General features: G+C 46.5%; 1 protein-coding gene across 3 annotated transcripts in view; it reads left to right on the top strand.

Moving 5' to 3' along the window:
* Nucleotides 1-15,012, top strand: part of tecpr2 (tectonin beta-propeller repeat containing 2) — a 29,713-nt gene that overhangs the window by 2,318 nt on the left and 12,383 nt on the right. For 2 of the 3 annotated variants that reach the window (XM_078245169.1, XM_078245171.1), the window contains exons 4-11: nucleotides 3,823-3,951; nucleotides 4,528-4,659; nucleotides 5,929-6,086; nucleotides 10,634-10,787; nucleotides 11,786-11,938; nucleotides 12,099-12,231; nucleotides 13,703-13,920; nucleotides 14,436-14,610. In XM_078245169.1, coding sequence (XP_078101295.1) covers nucleotides 3,823-3,951; nucleotides 4,528-4,659; nucleotides 5,929-6,086; nucleotides 10,634-10,787; nucleotides 11,786-11,938; nucleotides 12,099-12,231; nucleotides 13,703-13,920; nucleotides 14,436-14,610 — 1,252 coding nt within the window. The remainder of the gene's footprint in view (nucleotides 1-3,822; nucleotides 3,952-4,527; nucleotides 4,660-5,928; nucleotides 6,087-10,633; nucleotides 10,788-11,785; nucleotides 11,939-12,098; nucleotides 12,232-13,702; nucleotides 13,921-14,435; nucleotides 14,611-15,012) is intronic. The other variant, XM_078245170.1, reaches the window with a different exon arrangement.

The raw sequence follows: 15,012 nt of genomic DNA, 5'->3' as shown, positions 1-15,012 counted from the left end.
TTATCACCTTCAGGAGGTGGAGTGGGTCTGCAGTGATGGTCAGTATTGATCCTAGTTTATTTAATGTTCTGGCCCCTGCCACCTGCTGGACCATCTCTAGTTCAGCCCCGACCACCGAGCCGACCTTCTTGATGAGCTTGTCCACTCTGTTTCTGTCTGCTGTGCGGATGCCGTCTCCCCAACTGGCCAGAGCAAAAAACAGAGCACTGGCCACCACTGTGTGATAGACACTGCAGAGCAAAGGTTGGCAGATATTAAATGACCATAGCCTCCTTAAAAACTAGAGTCGGCTTTGCCCCTTACGGTACACTGCCTCCATATGGCTCTTCCAGCCCAGCTTGCTGTTAAGCTGCACACAGAGGTACCTGTGGTTGGCCACCAACTCCACCTCAGTGCCCCTGATGGTGATTGGTATTGGTTGGATCTTCCTCCTCCTCCTGAAGTCCACAACCATCTCCTTGGTTTTTGTGGTATTGAGATGGAGGTGATTGTCTGCACTCCATTGCACAAAGTTGTTGAGTGTTCCTCTGTACTCCTCCTCATCGCCTGCTCTGATAAGGCCAACAACTGTAGTGTCATCTGAGAATTTCTGCAAGAAGCATCTGTCGGTGTTGTTTTGGAAATCTGCTGTGTAGATGGTAAACAGGAACGGAGCCAGCACAGTTCCTTGTGGTGCCCCCGTGCTGCTTAGAATAGTGCTTGAGACACTGTTCTGCAGGCGTACATAATGTGGTCTGAGGGATAGATAATCCAAACACCACAGGACCAGTGATGGATCCAGCTTCATATTTCCCATCTTCTCCCCTAACAGTCAAGGCTGAATGGTATTAAAGGCGCTTGAGAAGTCAGAAAATGTAATCCGCACAGATGCATCAGGGGTGTCCAGGTGTGTATATGCCCTCTGCAGCTTATAAATGAAGGCATCATCAACACTGATGTTGGGCTGATATGCAAACTGTAGAGGGTCCATTTGAGTTGACACACTAGTCCTGATGTAGGAAAGGACAAGTCTCTCAAACGTCTTCATGACATGTGAGGTGAGCGCTACTGGTCTGTAGTCATTGTGGTTGGTGGGATGATTTTTCTTTGGGACAGGGACCAGGCAAGATGTTTTCCACAGCCTTGGGACCTTCTGTAAATGCAGGCTCAGGTTGAACAGGTGTGTTAAAATACCACATAGCTCTGGAGAGCAGGTCTTCAGTAGCCTTGGACTGATGTCATCAGGCTCCACTGCTTTCTTTGGCCTCAGTCCGCCCAGCATCCTCTTGACCTGAGCTGGATGAAGAATTATAGGCGGGGCTGCTGGTAGGGTAGGAGGTGGGAAAAGGGGACTAGGAGCAGATGATATCATAGGTGTGTTGGAGAGAGAGGGAAGAGATGGAGCGGAAGCAGCAAAGGTCAGCAGACCAGGTGGAGGATGCTGGAGTGATGTGGGGCAGTCAAATCTGTTGAAGAATCTGTTCAGATCATCAGCCAGATTCTGATCGCCATCAGGCAGTGTACTGCCCTTCTGCTTCATGCCTGTGATCATCCCAGCCCATACCTGCCTCACTCCATCTTGCTGCAGCTGCTGTTCTACTTTTAACCCATACACTTCTTTTCCCTCCTTAATCTTCCCTTTCAGTACCTTTTTGAAGTTCTTTGATTTTATTCCTGTCTCTTTCTCTTCTCGTTTAGCAAGGCCTTCAAGCTACTGGTAATCCATGGTTTGTTGTTAGGGATGCAACAAATTGCAACAGATGGTATATGATGTCATCATAGCATAAATTGATGTAATGGGTTATGCATTCTGTTAGGCCGTTAATATCGTCCCCGTACTCCTCACAGAACACATCCCAATCTGTAGTCTCAAAACAGCACTTCAGGGCTTCATCAGCTTCAGGATCCCAGCATGTTGATGTTGTGATGGATTAGCGACCCCAGCTGCTATGGAGATGTATTACGTTTCGTGCATGCGCAGAACGTACGCTCAAGTTGGCGTCGCCTCAGTGTGTTTTGAGGCATTTATTTGGACCTCGGGGACCCGACTGATCAGTCCGACTGACTTTACTGCCGATGGTCGGCCATCTGATTGGTGTGTAACAGCTCTAAAACTAACCGCTAAAAGTTCAATGTCCTTGTTGCATACCTGTTCTTTAGTAGTAGCGTGCTTAGGGTTACACCACTTGTTGATGAGCAGTATAAGCCCCCCTCCTTTCTGCTTACGGCTCGCTGCAGGGTCCTTGTCAGCTCGTATTGTGAAGCCGGTGAAACTGATCAGAGAGTCGGCGTGTTGTTTGTCAGCCACGTCTCTGTCAGGCATATGGTGCTGCTCTCCCGGTACTCGTTCTGGGTCCTGACAAGGCTTTCTAGCTCCTCTAGTTTGTTCGTTAAGCAGCGAACGTTTCCCATGGTTATAGATGGTAGAGCTGGTTTAAAAGACTCTCTCCATGTTATCGCCCCCTTCCTCTTGTTTCTCTTCACCCCGGCACGCCTTCCCCGATGCCTCCTCTGTTAAAGTTCCTTCGGTATGTCATGTCGAATCCCGAATATTGAGCCAAGTACCAGATCCAACAGTTCCTGGCAGTTGGCTGTCCAGGCAGTTTGCTCCGTCTGTCTTGCAGATATCAGGCACATATTGATGATTAGTTAAGATAAAGTCTTGATGGTCGGTGTTACAAACATCTAAAAACACGCTATGGTTGTAGCTTAGATATAATACTAAAACACACACAAACTACACACAGCTGCACGCAACAGGCTGCCGCCTCGGCGCCATCTTATAGTCTGACCCTTAGGCAGTGTTGGAAAGGATACTTTCAAAACGTTTTCCGTTACAGAATACAGAATACATGCCCAACAATGTAATTTGTAACGTATTCCGTTACGTTACTCAATCTGAGTAACGTAATCTGAATACTTGGATTACTTCCACATTGAAATGCATTTTATAAGTGTAGGAATGCGGCCATCACATCCAGCTTACTAAACAGGCCTATTCTGGTGTGTTCTTCTGTTCCAACTGGCTGAATGTGGACCTGAACAAGCGGATAGATTTTTGTATTTGTAGTCCCAAACTGCATACTACAAAAATCTAACCGCAGTCTAAGCTACCACAAACTAATTTTAGCTAACGTTAGCTAGCATGTCAAACAGCAAACGGGGCTGGTCAGTCTTTCAACGGCTCTGGCTCTAAATCAGCACGTAGGAGAATGTAAAGTTGCAAGGTGACAAGTAACACTACAGCAGACGTCTACCCTTGGCTAATTAAAATAACTTACTTTAAGATGCTTCTTCAGGTTGGAGGTGGAGTCATTAGACGCTGAAAGGAGGCTGGTTGCTGGCCAGCAGAGGTTACACTGCACAGTTGTATTTCCTTCTCCCTGTTCTTTCTTTAATGTGAAATGCTGTTTGTATTTCCCAGATAGAAACCATTCCTGCCCTGGCTCTGTTGCTCCATCTCGACCTCTATCAGTGATCACGCAAATAGCTCATTTTTTAGTTTTCACATTGAGGCTTCTGAGAAATGCGTGGAGTTGTCTTAATTTATTCAGAGAGTGAATAAACTTGTGAAACAGAGAAGTATCGTCATGTAATCCATTGATTTCAACAATGTAACTGTATTCTAAATACCAACTATTGAAATTGTAACTGTAACGGTGTACAGTTACTCATAATTTGTATTCTGAATATGTAACGCCAGTACATGTATACCATTACTCCCCAACACTGCCCTTAGGGTTGGTATGTACCAGAGAGAGAGAGAGAGGCTCACTTCGTGTGTGTGTGTGTGTGTGTGTGTGTGTGTGTGTGTGTGTGTGTGTGTGTGTGTGTGTGTAACAGGGGAAGAGTGATGCAATCACAGCTGTGAAGCTGCTCAGCTGTTTTGATGATCTGGTTGCCGTGGGAACAGCGTCAGGTCGAGTTGCAGTCTTCCAGCTAGTTTCTCCACTTCCTGGTCGAAACAAACAGGTGAGAACCCTAACACACCTGTCTGTCTCTCTACCTGTCTCTCTGTGTAGTTGGGTTAACCCTAACTAACCTGTCTGTCTCTCTCTACCTGTCTCTCTGTGTAGTTGGGTTAACCCTAACTAACCTGTCTGTCTCTCTCTACCTGTCTGTCTCTCTGTGTAGTTGGGTTAACTCTAACTAACCTGTCTGTCTCTCTCTACCTGTCTCTCTCTCTGTGTAGTTGGGTTAACCCTAACTAACCTGTCTGTCTCTCTCTACCTGTCTCTCTCTCTGTGTAGTTGGGTTAACTCTAACTAACCTGTCTGTCTCTCTCTCTACCTGTCTCTCTCTCTCTCTGTGTAGTTGGGTTAACCCTAACTAACCTGTCTGTCTCTCTCTACCTGTCTCTCTCTCTGTGTAGTTGGGTTAACTCTAACTAACCTGTCTGTCTCTCTCTCTCTCTCTCTCTCTCTCTGTGTAGTTGGGTTAACCCTAACTAACCGGTCTGTCTCTCTCTACCTGTCTCTCTCTCTGTGTAGTTGGGTTAACTCTATCTAACCTGTCTGTCTCTCTCTACCTGTCTCTCTGTCTGTGTAGTTGAGGCGTTTGGACGTGGTGGGCCTCCATAAAGGCTTGGTGACGTCGTTGGCGTGGAGCTCCAATGGGACCAAGCTTTTCTCCGGAGACGATAAAGGACGAGTGGTGTTCTCCTCTCTGGACCTGGACCAGGTAGAACCACAAGTCCACAACACTCCTTCATCCGCACATAACTGATACTAGTCTGGACCTGGACCAGGTAGAACCACAAGTCCACAACACTCCTTCATCCGCACATAACTGATACTAGTCTGGACCTGGACCAGGTAGAACCACAAGTCCACAACACTCCTTCATCCGCACATAACTGATACTAGTCTGGACCTGGACCAGGTAGAACCACAAGTCCACAACAGTCCATCTACAGATAACTGATACTAGTCTGGACCTGGACCAGGTAGAACCACAAGTCCACAACACTCCTTCATGCGCACATAACTGATACTAGTCTGGACCTGGACCAGGTAGAACCACAAGTCCACAACACTCCTTCATCCGCAGATAACTGATACTAGTCTGGACCTGGACCAGGTAGAACCACAAGTCCACAACAGTCCTTCATCTCAACGTTGGCTAATGTTGATTTCAGAAAAAAAAAGCCATCATCGTCCGTGTATTACCTTCCACGTCGTGCACATATCCCTCGATCCAGTTACTGTAACCTTTCAGCAAAACAGCCCGGGGAATCTTGCAGTCGTTATTTGCCCATGTTTTTAACATAGTCCACTGTTAATTCTGGAAGAGATGAAAGGTTTGTAGTCCACACAGGTACCACCATGATGACAGACGCCCACTGCGCTCTGTCACTGAATTTCCGGTTTAGAGTGTACCCCCTAGCCCCGTTTTGGTTTTCAAGATGGAGGCGTGGTGAATAAGTAGTATTTATTAGTAATACAGTGGAAATTAGTAGAAATGTGAATATTTGGTTAGCATGTTGATTTATGGTGTGTGCCCCTAAATTTTCTGGTTGCACCCCTAACATTTTCAGTTGGGGGCCAGTATCATTAACTGATACTAGTCTGGACCTGGACCAGGTAGAACCACAAGTCCACAACTCTCCTTCATCTACAGATAACTGATACTAGTCTGGACCTGGACCAGGTAGAACCACAAGTTCACAACAGTCCTTCATCTACAGATAACTGATACTAGTCTGGACCGGGACCAGGTAGAACCACAAGTCCACAACAGTCCTTCATCCGCACATAACTGATACTAGTCTGGACCTGGACCAGGTAGAACCACAAGTCCACAACACTCCTTCATCCGCACATAACTGATACTAGTCTGGACCTGAACCAGGTAGAACAGGGCTGTCCAAACTTTTGACTTTTTGTCTCTGTGTGTGTGTGTGTGTGTGTGTGTGTGTGTGTGTGTGTGTGTGTGTGTGTGTGTGTGTAGGGAGTGTGTAAGCCTGTGCTGCTGCTGGAGGAATCCTCTGCTGTGGTCCAGATGGAGTACCGTCACCAGGTGTTGCTGATCTCCACGCTGCACAGATCTCTGCTTTACTGCACGCAGAAACAGGAAGTGCTGCAGCTCGGCACCAAGCCACGCAAAAGGTAAATACATCCCATAATATACAGTTGTGTTCAGAATAATAGCAGTGTGTTTAAAAAAAGTGAATAATGCTCAAAATCCTTAGAATAGCTTTTAATTCCATAATATCAATGCATTGGGAACACTGCACATTCAACTCCAAATCAAAACATGACCAAACTGATCACGTTTGTGTTCTACCTTTACAGAAAGTGAAGAAAAAGGAATATTAGGCTGTTCGCAGTATTTGCATTTTTCTTTACAAACTCAAACATTTACTGTATGAACTGAAACATGTCTCGAGGGTTGGCTTCACTTTGAATCACTGCACTAATATGTAGTTGCATAACTATTATTTCTGAGAACTGCTTCACATCTGTGTTGCATGGAGTCACCTGTGAACAGGTATTCCAGCCCAGGACCATTGAACTACATCCCACAATCCCTCTGCAGTACTGGGTTAGCCTCAGAAACAGCATTTTTTATGTCACCCCGCAAGTTTTCTATGGGATTGAGGTCTGGGGATTGGGCTGGTCACTCCTTAACATCAATCTTGTCATCTGGAACCAAGACTTTGCTCGCTTACTGGGTCATTGTCTTGGGTCGTTGTCTTGTAGAAAGACCCATTTCAAAGGCATTTCCTCTTCAGCTTCAACAAGTATTCTGATGTATTGAAACTGATCCATGATCCCTGGTATGTGATAAATAGGCCCAACACCACAGTATGAGAAACATCCCATAACATGATGTTTGCACCACCATGCTTTACTGTCTTCACAGTGTACTGTGGCTTGAAGTCAGTGCATGGGGGTCGTTGCATAAACTGTCTGCGGCCCCTAGACCCAAAAAGAACAATTTTGCTCTCATCAGTCCACAGAATTTTATTTTTTTTAATTTTTAATTTAACCTTTATTTATTCAGGGGAGGTTCACTGAGAGGCAGCCTCTCTTTTGCAGGAACGCCCTGATCACATTCACACAGTTGCACACATTCACACCTGGAAGCTGCCCAGCACAACCACAGGTCTGATCTGCTGGCCACTGAGCAGCTCCACTGGAGCGGTTGGGGTTAAGGTTAAAGGCCTTGCTCAAGGGCACCTCAGTGGTATTAATGACAAGCGCTTTCTTTCACTTTCCCACCCAGATTTTATCTGGGGATTGAATCGACAAGCTCTCTTCTCTAATCTCTAGGCCACCACTGCCCAGAATGTTGCTCCATTTCTCCTTTGGCCAGTCAATGTGTCCTTTGGCAAATTTCAACCTATTCAGTACATGTCTTTTTTTCAGCAGTGGGACTTTGCGGGGGCTTCTAGCTGATAGCTTAGCTTCACATAGCCTTCTTCTGATCCTAACAGTACTCTCAGGTAACTTTAAGTCTTCTTTGGTTTTCCTGGAGCTGATCATTGGTTGAGCCTTTGCCATTTTGGCTATTCTTCGATCCATTCGAATGGTAGTTGACCGTTTTTTCCCACGTCGTTCAGGCTTTGGATGCCATTTCAAGGCATCTGAAATCATTTGGGCTGAGCAGCCTATCATTTTCTGCACTTCTTTATATGTTTTCCCCTCTCCAATCAACTTTTTAATCAACGTCCGCTGTTCATCAGAGCAATGTCTGGAACGACCCATTTTGCTGAGTATTTCAGTGTGAAATGCTCTATAACCAGCATGCACAACATTTGCTTCCTTCCTTAAATATGGGCCATAACTGACACCTGTTTCTTCAGAATCAATCACCTCACTAACTGAACACAACACTGCTATTATTTTGAACATGCCCCTCTCAATTACAGACTCAGTTACCCGAATGAGCAGCATCATGTCATGACTGGTGGCTCTGTTGGTTTTCTAGGACTCTACAACACTTACTAGGAAATTATTTACCATGTAGAAATATCACTTCTACCAAAAAAAATTATTTATGAGGTTAGTGATGTTGGACTGTAACTGTAAAGGTGAATAGAGAGTGTAATATAGGACACACAGCAAAACACATCCTGTTTCAGATGGATTACATATCCAGACCTTCCTCTACAGCTCTGTGGAGGAAGGTCTGGCTACACTACAGATGCATTCTGGGACAGGAGTAAAAACTCTCTGGGTGGTTTACATTTCTTTAAACCAATAACAATCCTCTCTGTTGGCGCGGAGCTCCAGACAGTGGAACATTTACAGCAGCGTGTTGTGTGTTGTTGACAGTAGTTATGTTGTGTTGTGTTGCGTTCAGCAGCGTGTTGTGTGTTGTTGACAGTAGTTATGTTGTGTTGTGTTGCGTTCAGCAGCGTGTTGTGTGTTGTTGACAGTAGTTATGTTGTGTTGCGTTCAGCAGCGTGTTGTGTGTTGTTGACAGTAGTTATGTTGTGTTGCGTTCAGCAGCGTGTTGTTGACAGTAGTTATGTTGTGTTGCGATCAGCAGCGTGTTGTTGACAGTAGTTATGTTGTGTTGTGTTGCGTTCAGCAGCGTGTTGTGTGTTGTTGACAGTAGTTATGTTGTGTTGTGTTGCGTTCAGCGTGTTGTGTGTTGTTGACAGTAGTTATGTTGTGTTGTGTTGCGTTCAGCAGCGTGTTGTGTGTTGTTGACAGTAGTTATGTTGTGTGTGTTGCGTTCAGCAGCGTGTTGTGTGTTGTTGACAGTAGTTATGTTGTGTGTGTTGCGTTCAGCAGCGTGTTGTTGACAGTATTTATGTTGTGTGTGTTGCGTTCAGCAGCGTGTTGTGTGTTGTTGACAGTAGTTATGTTGTGTTGTGTTGCGTTCAGCAGCGTGTTGTGTGTTGTTGACAGTAGTTGTGTTGTGTTCAGCAGCGTGTTGTGTGTTGTTGACAGTAGTTATGTTGTGTTGTGTTGCGTTCAGCAGCGTGTTGTGTGTTGTTGACAGTAGTTATGTTGTGTGTGTTGCGTTCAGCAGCGTGTTGTGTGTTGTTGACAGTAGTTATGTTGTGTGTTGTTGACAGTAGTTATGTTGTGTTGTGTTGCGTTCAGCAGCGTGTTGTGTGTTGTTGACAGTAGTTGTTATGTTGTGTTGTGTTGTGTTCAGCAGCGTGTTGTGCGTTGTTGAAAGTAGTTATTTTGTGTTGTGTTGCGTTCAGCAGCGTGTTGTTGACAGTAGTTGTGTTGCGTTAAGCAGCGTGTTGTTGACAGTAGTTATGTTGTGTTGGGTTCAGCAGCGTGTTGTTGACAGTAGTTATGTTGTGTTGCGTTCAGCAGCGTGTTGTTGACAGTAGTTATGTTGTGTTGGGTTCAGCAGCGTGTTGTGTGTTGTTGACAGTAGTTATGTTGTGTTGTGTTGCGTTCAGCAGCGTGTTGTTGACAGTAGTTGTGTTGTGTTCAGCAGCGTGTTGTGTGTTGTTGACAGTAGTTATGTTGTGTGTGTTGCGTTCAGCAGCGTGTTGTGTGTTGTTGACAGTAGTTATGTTGTGTGTGTTGCGTTCAGCAGCGTGTTGCGTGTTGTTGACAGTAGTTATGTTGTGTGTTGTTGACAGTAGTTATGTTGTGTTGTGTTGCGTTCAGCAGCGTGTTGTGTGTTGTTGACAGTTATGTTGTGTTGTGTTGCGTTCAGCAGCGTGTTGTGCGTTGTTGAAAGTAGTTATTTTGTGTTGTGTTGCGTTCAGCAGCGTGTTGTTGACAGTAGTTATGTCGTGTTGCGTTCAGCAGCGTGTTGTGTGTTGTTGACAGTAGTTATGTTGTGTTGTGTTGCGTTCAGCAGCGTGTTGTTGACAGTAGTTGTGTTGTGTTGTGTTCAGCAGCGTGTTGTGTGTTGTTGACAGTAGTTATGTTGTGTTGTGCTCAGCAGCGTTGCTGACAGTAGCTGTTAGCCCAGCAGCGTGTTGTTGACAGTAGTTATGTTGTGTGTGCGTTCAGCAGCGTGTTGTGTGTTGTTGACAGTAGTTATGTTGTGTTGCGTTCAGCAGCGTGTTGTGTGTTGTTGACAGTAGTTATGTTGTGTTGTGTTGCGTTCAGCAGCGTGTTGTTGACAGTAGTTATGTTGTGTTGTGTTGCGTTCAGCAGCGTGTTGTTGACAGTAGTTATGTTGTGTGTTGTTGACAGTAGTTATGTTGTGTGTTGTTGACAGTAGTTATGTTGTGTTGCGTTCAGCAGCGTGTTGTTGACAGTAGTTATGTTGTGTGTTGTTGACAGTAGTTGTGTTGTGTTGCGTTCAGCAGCGTGTTGTTGACAGTAGTTATGTTGTGTTGCGTTCAGCAGCGTGTTGTGTGTTGTTGACAGTAGTTATGTTGTGTGTTGTTGACAGTAGTTATGTTGTGTGTTGTTGACAGTAGTTCTGTTGTGTTGTGTTGCGTTCAGCAGCGTGTTGTTGACAGTAGTTATGTTGTGTGTTGTTGACAGTAGTTATGTTGTGTTGCGTTCAGCAGCGTGTTGTTGACAGTAGTTATGTTGTGTGTGTTGCTTTCAGCATGTTGTGTATGTTGACAGTAGTTGTGTTGCGTCAGCCGTGTTGTGTGTTGTTGACAGTAGTTGTGTTGTGTTGCGTTCAGCAGCGTGTTGTTGACAGTAGTTATGTTGTGTTGCGTTCAGCAGCGTGTTGTTGACAGTAGTTATGTTGTGTGTGTTGCGTTCAGCAGCGGGCGTTTTGGCGCCTGCTTCCTGCCGGCTCTTTGTAAACAGAGCGACCTCCAGGTGTTTGCTGCTCGACCTGGACTCAGACTCTGGAGGTCTGACATCAGAGGACAGGTGGAGGACACCCGGCTGCTCAAACCACTCTTCAACGCACAGGTACACAGACACACAGGTACACAGACACACAAGTACACAGACACACAGGTACACAGACACACAGGTACACTAACACACAGGTACACAGACACACAGACACACAGATACACTAACACACAGACACACAGGTACACACAGGTACACTAACACACAGGTACACATAGGTACACAGACACACAGTTACACATAGGTACATTAACAAACAGGTACACAGACACACAAGTACACAGACACACAGACACACAGATACACACAGGTACACTAACACCCAGGTACACAGACACACAGGTACACATAGGTACACAGACACACAGTTACACATAGGTACAATAACAAACAGGTACACACAGGTACATTAACACACAGGTACACAGGTACACTAACACACAGGTACACACAGGTACATTAACACACAGGTACACTAACACACAGGTACATAGACACACAGGTACACTAACACAATGTTACTGCTGATGTTACTGCTAACATTAATGCTAACGTTAATGCTGATGTTACAGCTGTTACTCAGTGTTTCCTCTATGTTGATTTGACCGTGGCGGCCCCCCACGGCAACATTTCTGCCCCCCACGGTATCAGAAATAGGGCTGCATTGTTAGAGTGCATGTCGGAGAATTTCGCGGACACGTGTTTCACACTGCGAGCGGGCACGTGCGTCGCATTCGGACCTGCCCCCACTGCTAAAATCCTAAAGGAAACACTGTCACGTTACTGCTGATGTTAATGCTAACGTTGTTGCTAATGTTAAAGCTGATGTTACTGCTAACATTGTTGCTAATGTTAAAGCTGATGTTACTGCTAACGTTAATGCTAACGTTGTTGCTGATGTTACTGCTGATGTTAATGCTAACTTGGTTGCTAATGTGGTTTTTGCACTAAACAAAAAGCTCAACTGTCTGCTCCTGAAGACATTTAGCTGTTTCCGTTCATCAGTTCTTCTCCAGTGTGACATTTTCTCTACATGTATGTTTGTGAGTCAGATTCCTGAGTTTGAGTTGTTCCCCCGTCCCGGTCCAATCGGAGCATACCGTCCTGCAGACAGACAGCTGGGTCTGCTCAGCTGTTTCCACCGAGACGGCTGGATCCTCAGCTGGAACGAGTACAGCGTCTACGTCCTGGACTCTCTCAACCAGGTACTACAAATACTTAGTGTACTTTGCTTTAGATATAAAGCACATACAAAAGATTAAAAAGCATTTTAGGGTTAACCCTGACACTAACCTCTATATATGATAAAAGTGATGTTTAAGGTGTGTGAATCCGTGTTGTGTTCAATGTGTGTGATGTGTTCAGGTGCTGATCGGAGCGTTGGAAAGCAGCGGAGACATCGTGTCAGTGTCGTGTTGTGACAACGAGATATTCATCCTGAAAGGAGACAGAGACATCATCCGTCTCTCCAACAGCCCCGAGGGACTGGCCCCCAACTGTGAGTACTGAATACGCTATTCACATAGAGGGGAGAGGTCCCGCCCCTTCCTGTGTCTGACTGACCAATAGATCGAGAGCTTTGCCTCCCGCCCTGCTGCACTCCTTCAGTTGCCTGCTGAGACCCATGGCCTCAGATTTAGAGGTGCTGACCCTCATCCCAGCCGCTTCACAAGAGCTGGTCCGTTCAACAGCCAGGACAGAATCCGCATCGTTCCTCTGTAATCTGAGGTTTGACTATCGGCTAAAAACCTCCTTTCCGGTACCGTGGCGTAGACCTACTGAAGTGTGGTACCCAGTCCTTCCAGAAAATCCCTTTCTGGAGGGACTGGATACCCCTTTTTGAACAGGGGATCCAGCACCCCGGTCTGCCACTCTTTGGATCCGTCCCTGACCTCCACGCCATGTTGAAGAGGCGTGTCATCCAAGACAGCCCGTCCACACCCAGAGCTTTCATCCCAGAGCTTTCATCCCAGAGCTTTCATCCCAGAGCTTTCATCCCAGAGCTTTCATCCCAGAGCTTTCATCCCAGAGCTTCCATCCCAGGCTTTGCCATTGTGGAGTTGTTTGACTATCTCAGTGACTTCCATCATCCTCCAGCCCTGCCTCTATCATGGAGGGCGTGTTAGTTGGATTCAGGAGTTCCTAACAGTCCTCCTTCTAACTCCCTATTATTATGGTTTCCCAGAAGCACCTTGGTGCTGACCGAAAGTCCTTCTCCATGTCTTCTTCTCCTTTGAGCATTGAGCATTGTCCACTCAGGTTCAATGCCCCCAGCCTCCACAGGAATGCACGAAAAGCTCCGCCGGAGGAGTGAGTTGAAGATCTGTCGGACAGGGGCCTCCTCCAGACCCGTTTGGGCTTACCAGGTCTGTCCAGAGTCTCCCCCCCACCAGGTCTGTCCAGAGTCTCCCCCCCCACCAGGTTGGTCCAGAGTCCCCCCCACCCACCAGGTCTGTCCAGAGTCTCCCCCACCAGGTCAGTCCAGAGTCCCCCGACCAGTTCTGTCCAGAGTCGTTCTCCCCCCCCCCCCAACCAGATGGTGATCAGTTGACGATCTTCGACCTTCTGGGTCCAGGTACACTTATGAGTATCCTTTTGTTCGAACACGGTTCGTTAAAGACAATCCAAGACTAGCACGGAAGTCTAACGACCGCTCGGTTCAGATCGGGAAGGTCTCCCAATCCTCCCCAGCTGTCTCCATCGTTGAACGCGTGCACGTTTGGGGGTGGGGTTTAATTTAATGCTCAATTCAAACAGGATCAGAACATGATGAGTGTCTCCACGTTCACTCCCGGACAGATCTTTACTGAAATAAAGTCCCATGGTGGACACAGGAAGAGGAGGAACTTCACCTCTCTATAACTACTGAAACTGGCTGTGATGGAGCTTTTATTTCCAAAATATCGCAGATTATCAGATTTAGTTTTTGGGTTTTGTCTATTATCTGTTTGTCTTTCTCTGTCCTTCAGTGTCGGAGTTCTCCGTCCGTCTGTCCTCGCCGCTGGCCACGCCCACCATCCTTCCACCAACCGGATCAGTGGAAACAGCTCAGCCAATCAGAACCATGGCTATCATATTGGAGGGAGGGGGCCGGGAGGAGGGGGGAGGGCGGTGGGAGAGACGGAGCGAGGACGAAGAGAAAGAGACGGAGGAGGAGGGAGTGGAGGAGGCTGAGGAGCAGCTGGAGGTAACTGGTCTGCTGAAATCATGTCTTCACCCATCTGAGACGGATTCTGGTCTCAGTTTGGTGAAAGCTGAGTTAGTTCTGAACATTTAGATATGAAACACACGGGGATCACTTTAATGCAAATACTCTTAAAAGTAAACGTAAAAACGAGAAAATGCCCCAAGACCTCAGGTGGTTAATTTATTAAACTGGTTTGAACCAGTTTAAACTGGTTCAAAGTAGACCTGCAAAGATTAATGGATTAGTTGTCAACTATTAGAGGATGTCATCTTGGTCTTTAGGAAACTCTGATCCACATCTTAGAGACTGAACTACTCATCCATTCATCCTGACATGGTTATAGTTAACTCTTGTGTTCCTGTTTGTGTCTGTGTGTATGTGCGTCTGTGTGTGTGTTTGTGTGTGTGTCTGTGTGTGCGTGTCTGTGTGTGTGTGCGTGTCTGTGTGTTCGTCTCTGTGTGTGTGTGTGTGTGTCTGTGTGTGTGTGTGTGTGTTTGTGTGTTTGGTGTGGTCAGGTGATGGAGCAGTCGTCTCGCAGCCGCAGCAGCTCTGTCACTTCCTGGGACAGTCTCCATAGCAACGCGACTTCCTGCGAGCTGAGACGCTACAGCGCCCCCCTGAGTCAGGGGGAGGAGACGCAGGAGCTGGTGGTGAAGGCCATCAGGGTGAAGAAGAGGAGGAGGAGACAAGGTACACACAGACAGGTTAGAGACAGACAGGTGAGAGAGAGAGACAGACAGGTCTGAGAGAGAGCGACAGACAGGTTTAGAGAGAGAGAGACAGACAGGTTAGAGAGAGAGAGCAACAGACAGGTTAGAGCGAGAGAGAGAGACAGACAGGTTAGAGAGAGAGACAGGTTAGAGAGACTGGTCCTCATTTATCAACCTAACGTAGAAACCAGCGCAGAAATCTTACGACCGGCTTCACGTGTGATTCATGAAACGTTCGTATTACACCAATCAGAGCGTAAGAACGGTCGTACATTGATCGATCGATCGTAATTTAAATATCACGCCCCAATATTTTCTGGGTTTTGAGGCCTCGCCCCTACAATTTAGGACATGGCGAGACGTAATCGGGCTGAGAAGCAGC

The sequence above is a fragment of the Sander vitreus genome, unplaced genomic scaffold (genome assembly GCF_031162955.1).
Source record: "Sander vitreus isolate 19-12246 unplaced genomic scaffold, sanVit1 ctg396_0, whole genome shotgun sequence".
Taxonomy (NCBI): Eukaryota; Metazoa; Chordata; class Actinopteri; order Perciformes; family Percidae; genus Sander; species Sander vitreus.
This window is presented reverse-complemented; position numbering and strand designations above follow the sequence as displayed.